General features: G+C 48.1%; 1 protein-coding gene across 1 annotated transcript; it reads right to left on the bottom strand.

The window, feature by feature from the left end:
• Positions 1-445: 445 nt before the first annotated feature.
• LOC120662696 lies at positions 446-2,201 on the bottom strand. Its single transcript, XM_039941791.1, has 3 exons — positions 1,138-2,201; positions 708-897; positions 446-469 (listed from the first exon to the last, which is right to left on the bottom strand). The coding sequence occupies exons 1-3, from the start codon at positions 2,199-2,201 to the stop codon at positions 446-448; spliced, it is 1,278 nt and encodes a 425-aa protein (XP_039797725.1).
• Between the last annotated feature and the right edge of the window lie 1,895 nt (positions 2,202-4,096).

Below are 4,096 nucleotides of genomic sequence, written 5' to 3' on the forward strand. Positions count from 1 at the left end.
GAACTTCACCAGTAGTTCGAGGTTAGGTCTTTGAAGCTTGCAAGGGACTCCACAATGGCACAATGGCTGGCTCGTAACACGGATACTTGCAGCCTCCGCCTTCTCTTCTGCCGTCATTAAAGGAGGATTCGGTGGAGGAGGGACCCATCGCTTGAACTTATGGTACGGCATAGTTTCATCTTCATACACAAATAGACGGATTCTGGGGTCAAACTTGTCAGGGCCGTCAATCCATTGGAAGAAAAAGCAAGGGCTTGAACTTTCATAAATATGAGGTGTAATCCACTTAAAACTTAAATTCTTAGAGCACATGTAGAAAGCTCTAGCAGATGTTTTCAGGTGCCTTGACTGCTTCACCTCAGCTGGAATTCCACATTCACAATTTGGGATTGGAATTGGGGGAGGCACGGGCCCATCCTCTTTAGCCTCCCCGCGGTACCAAATTTTACGTTTGCATGACTGCAACATCCTGCATACACCATTATTAGTATGCACCCATTAGATGAAAATATAGGAATAGCATGCAATGAACAATAAAATAATATGGTACGACTCAAATCACAACATCAAACTTTTTATAGCGATTTCCTTACCAATGACATGTTATTTCTACACACTCTTTTTCTCTTGTTCTTGGGCAAATTTTTCGGGCCCTGCTTGTGCTTTTCCATTCGGTGACCCTCTTTATGGCAAATGCTACATCGAACCTTCGAACTATCTTGGTTAAAGTCACCATAACCATAAATATCATCACCGTAACCACTAAACTGATCCATCTCATTGCGGAGCCATTTTTTCTTCCTCCTTCCAACCTTATCTTTCAGCTTGCTACGATCTGGAATGTACTCAGGGCCATTGTACTCGGGCCAATGTGAGGGATCAAGAATCGGTTCAAACCTAGATTCCCATGTCTTCAATACAATACTCTTAGAATATAACGGTGACATGTATGCCGATGAAAGGTGGGACACGCCTCTAATGCGGCATGCAGCAATCATATGGGAGCATGGTACATGCAACAACTGTGGAACACAACATGTGCAAGTGGTGCTCGTGAGGTCCACTTTGTAGATGCGGCCACCGGTCATCTCTCCTCCAACGGTCAACGCGGTTGCTGTCCTAACTAAATACACATACGTGGTCGGATCAAACAACTCAGCTGACATGCCTGCTGCTGCTGCCTTGCCTGCTTTGGTTAGCAGCTTCATGGCACCTTTTCCCCATAGATCTTGGTTTGGCCTAGAAGCTATTTGCTGGTTTGCTTTCTCCCATCTATGCATAAAGTATGAATTCACCTTGTAGAACGTGTACTCCACAATGGCTGAAACGGGCATAGCACGTACCCCTTTAAGAACTTTGTTCAACACTTCTGATATATTTGTGTTACATATACCATATCTACAACCATCATCAAAGGCAAGAGCCCACTTACTCTTGTTTTCCATTTGGTCCTCTAACCACTCGGTTGCTTCTTCGTTCATCATACCTTTTAGTTTTGTAAGCCTAATAGCAAATGTCTTCTCTGTCTTTGATGCGCATAACAACTTTAGCTGCTTTATAACTTTCTTGCCCTTTTGCCTTTGCCATATATTAGCTGCGAAGTGTCTCATACACCACCTATGCACAATTGGATGGTAGCCTTCCATGTGGTCCTCAACTGCATTAAAAATTCCTTGATGCCGGTCCGAGATAATGCACACCTTACGATCCTGTCCAACAACATCTCTACGGACCAAATGCAAGAACCATGACCAGCTGTCGTTTTCACCCTCAACCAAAGAAAATGCTAGCAGGATCAAACGATCCTCACCATCCATGCCTGTTGCAATCAACAATGCCCAGCGGTACTTCCCGGTAAGAAATGTGCCATCCACACTTATAACAGGTTTGCAATGCTTGAATGCCTCTACACATTGTGGGAAGCACCAATATGCACGTTTCATTACGGGCCTCATGGAACCCTTGTGCATCTCTTGCCTGCCTATGCTATGAATGCACCACTTTGTCCTCGGGTTGAAGTGTGCAATTGCATTTAATATTTTTGGTACCCTTCCATATGCCTCCTTCCAGTCGCCCCACAACATTGCTATAGCATGCTGCTTAGCCCTCCAAGCCTTTCCATATTTTACCCGATAATTTGTAAAACCATGAATAGCTTCAATAATAGCCGCTACAGATACATCAGGGTCCGCATGAACCATTGCGGCAATCCGTCTCCCGATGTAGCGTGCGGTACATTGAGAGTGCTCTTGAGAAACCTCAGATGTCCCACATGTGTGAGGTTGTTTAACATTAGTGATCCTCTATTTCACCTTATCATCAGCGATAGGACGTGACCAAACCTTCCAAGGACACCCCTGCTGGCACCGAACCGTGTACCTTAATTTAGCCGAGGAATGCACCACGTCATACGGTCTATGGTACCTCACACATTTGGGACATCTGAGGTTTCTCAAGAGCACTCTCAATGTACCGCACGCTACATCTGACGCTGCACTGGTGGCTGATCACCTCCTGATCCGGACCTGGTGTTCACCATCTGACCGGTTAGACAAGTAAGACTCATGAAATAATCATGGTAAATTGTAGGTGCAAGGATGAGATAGAGACAATATAAAATAAAATAGATAACCCCAAGCTTTACTAACTAGCTAACTTTATTAAAACTTGATGCAATCAAATCAATCATGGTCATCACTCCATAATTACACCGCAATCATTACAAAAAGCCAACTCACAAATGTTCACAAAACCAAGCATTGAAACACACTGATTAACTAACACACTTAAACAAACGTTCACGAGCTAGCGATTACAAAAAAGACTCTTTACAAGACTCAACCTACACTCTTAAGCCTATCATCTAATAGAAACGGTTCTGGTAGCCACGGTCGCCGAAACAAAGCCTCTTGCGTGGGGGTGACAAGGCGGGAAGTGGAGGCTCCTCCTCTGGAACAGGTGGAGGTGCCTCTCCTACAAGCTGGGCCTCTAGCTGGCGAATCCTGTGATGAGCTTCTCTCAGGCGGTCTTGGGTGTCGTCCAGCTGGTTGACGATGCTCCTTAGGTCCGTGTCGACTCCAGCGAGAGCTCGCACTGTGACATTGACGCGGGTCTCCTCGTCCCCTCCAAGTGTCAACTCCGTATACTCTGTCCCACGAGCACGGCAAGGAAGGTGCTGATAGTCTGTGTCCTCCAAGTCTCGGCGGTTGGTGTGGTTGAGAGACTAGAGAGCCCACCTGGCGGCATGGCTGACTGCGGCACGGTAGGTCGCCATGGGTGTGGAGGAGTTGTGTGCGGAAATGGTCATCATGCCTCGGGCCCCAGTACGCACCCTTGTGTGGACCCGAGTGACGTAGTAGTCGCCGAGCGCAGGGTCTTCATAGTGCCATGTCTCGTACATGGGAGCCACGGGGTTGTGAAGCTCGTTCAGCACGTCCCGAAGCAGCAGGGGGAAGTGACCCTCCTCGTGGAATGAGGTGTAGATGCAGTACGGTTCCCTTTCTTTTGGCGGGCCATCATCCTGATCATCTTCATCATCATCCTCGTCGTCCGGATCCTCTGGGCCTTCCGGGTCTCCTCCAGCGGGTGCAGGTGCTGAAGCTGCTGGAGCAGGAGGTGCAGGTGGTGGGGCTGGGGCTTCATCCTCTGACATCTCCAGGGGCTCCTCCTCTGCATCAGAGCCTTCCCACATGCCTCCTCTAGAGACGGCGGCCGCTGGAACCTGAGCTTCGAAATAGGCCAGTGGTGGGCCCAGATCGTGTACTGGCATCGGCGACGGTAGAGATGGCTGCATGTTTCCGTTCGCATCGACCTCCCAGATGTTGCCTTCTTGGTCTTCGTCGAAGAAGTAATCCCTCTCGGGCACTTCCTCAACCTCTTCCTCCGGCTGAGCTGGCACTGGAGCAGGCGCTGGGGCGGGTACTGGCTCAGCGGGTGCAGGAACGGTACGACGGGCGAAGGCACGACCTCCAGTGTTCTTGCATGCAATCCGCTTGGTTCTGGCCATCTGAAGAACAGGATAGAAAGGTTTTAGAACATACTTGAAAGAAAAGACAAGTATGTGATCAAGGATGAGATAAAAGCTATCAATAAGGAT

Source organism: Panicum virgatum, chromosome 2N, assembly GCF_016808335.1.
Source record: "Panicum virgatum strain AP13 chromosome 2N, P.virgatum_v5, whole genome shotgun sequence".
Taxonomy (NCBI): domain Eukaryota; kingdom Viridiplantae; phylum Streptophyta; class Magnoliopsida; order Poales; family Poaceae; genus Panicum; species Panicum virgatum.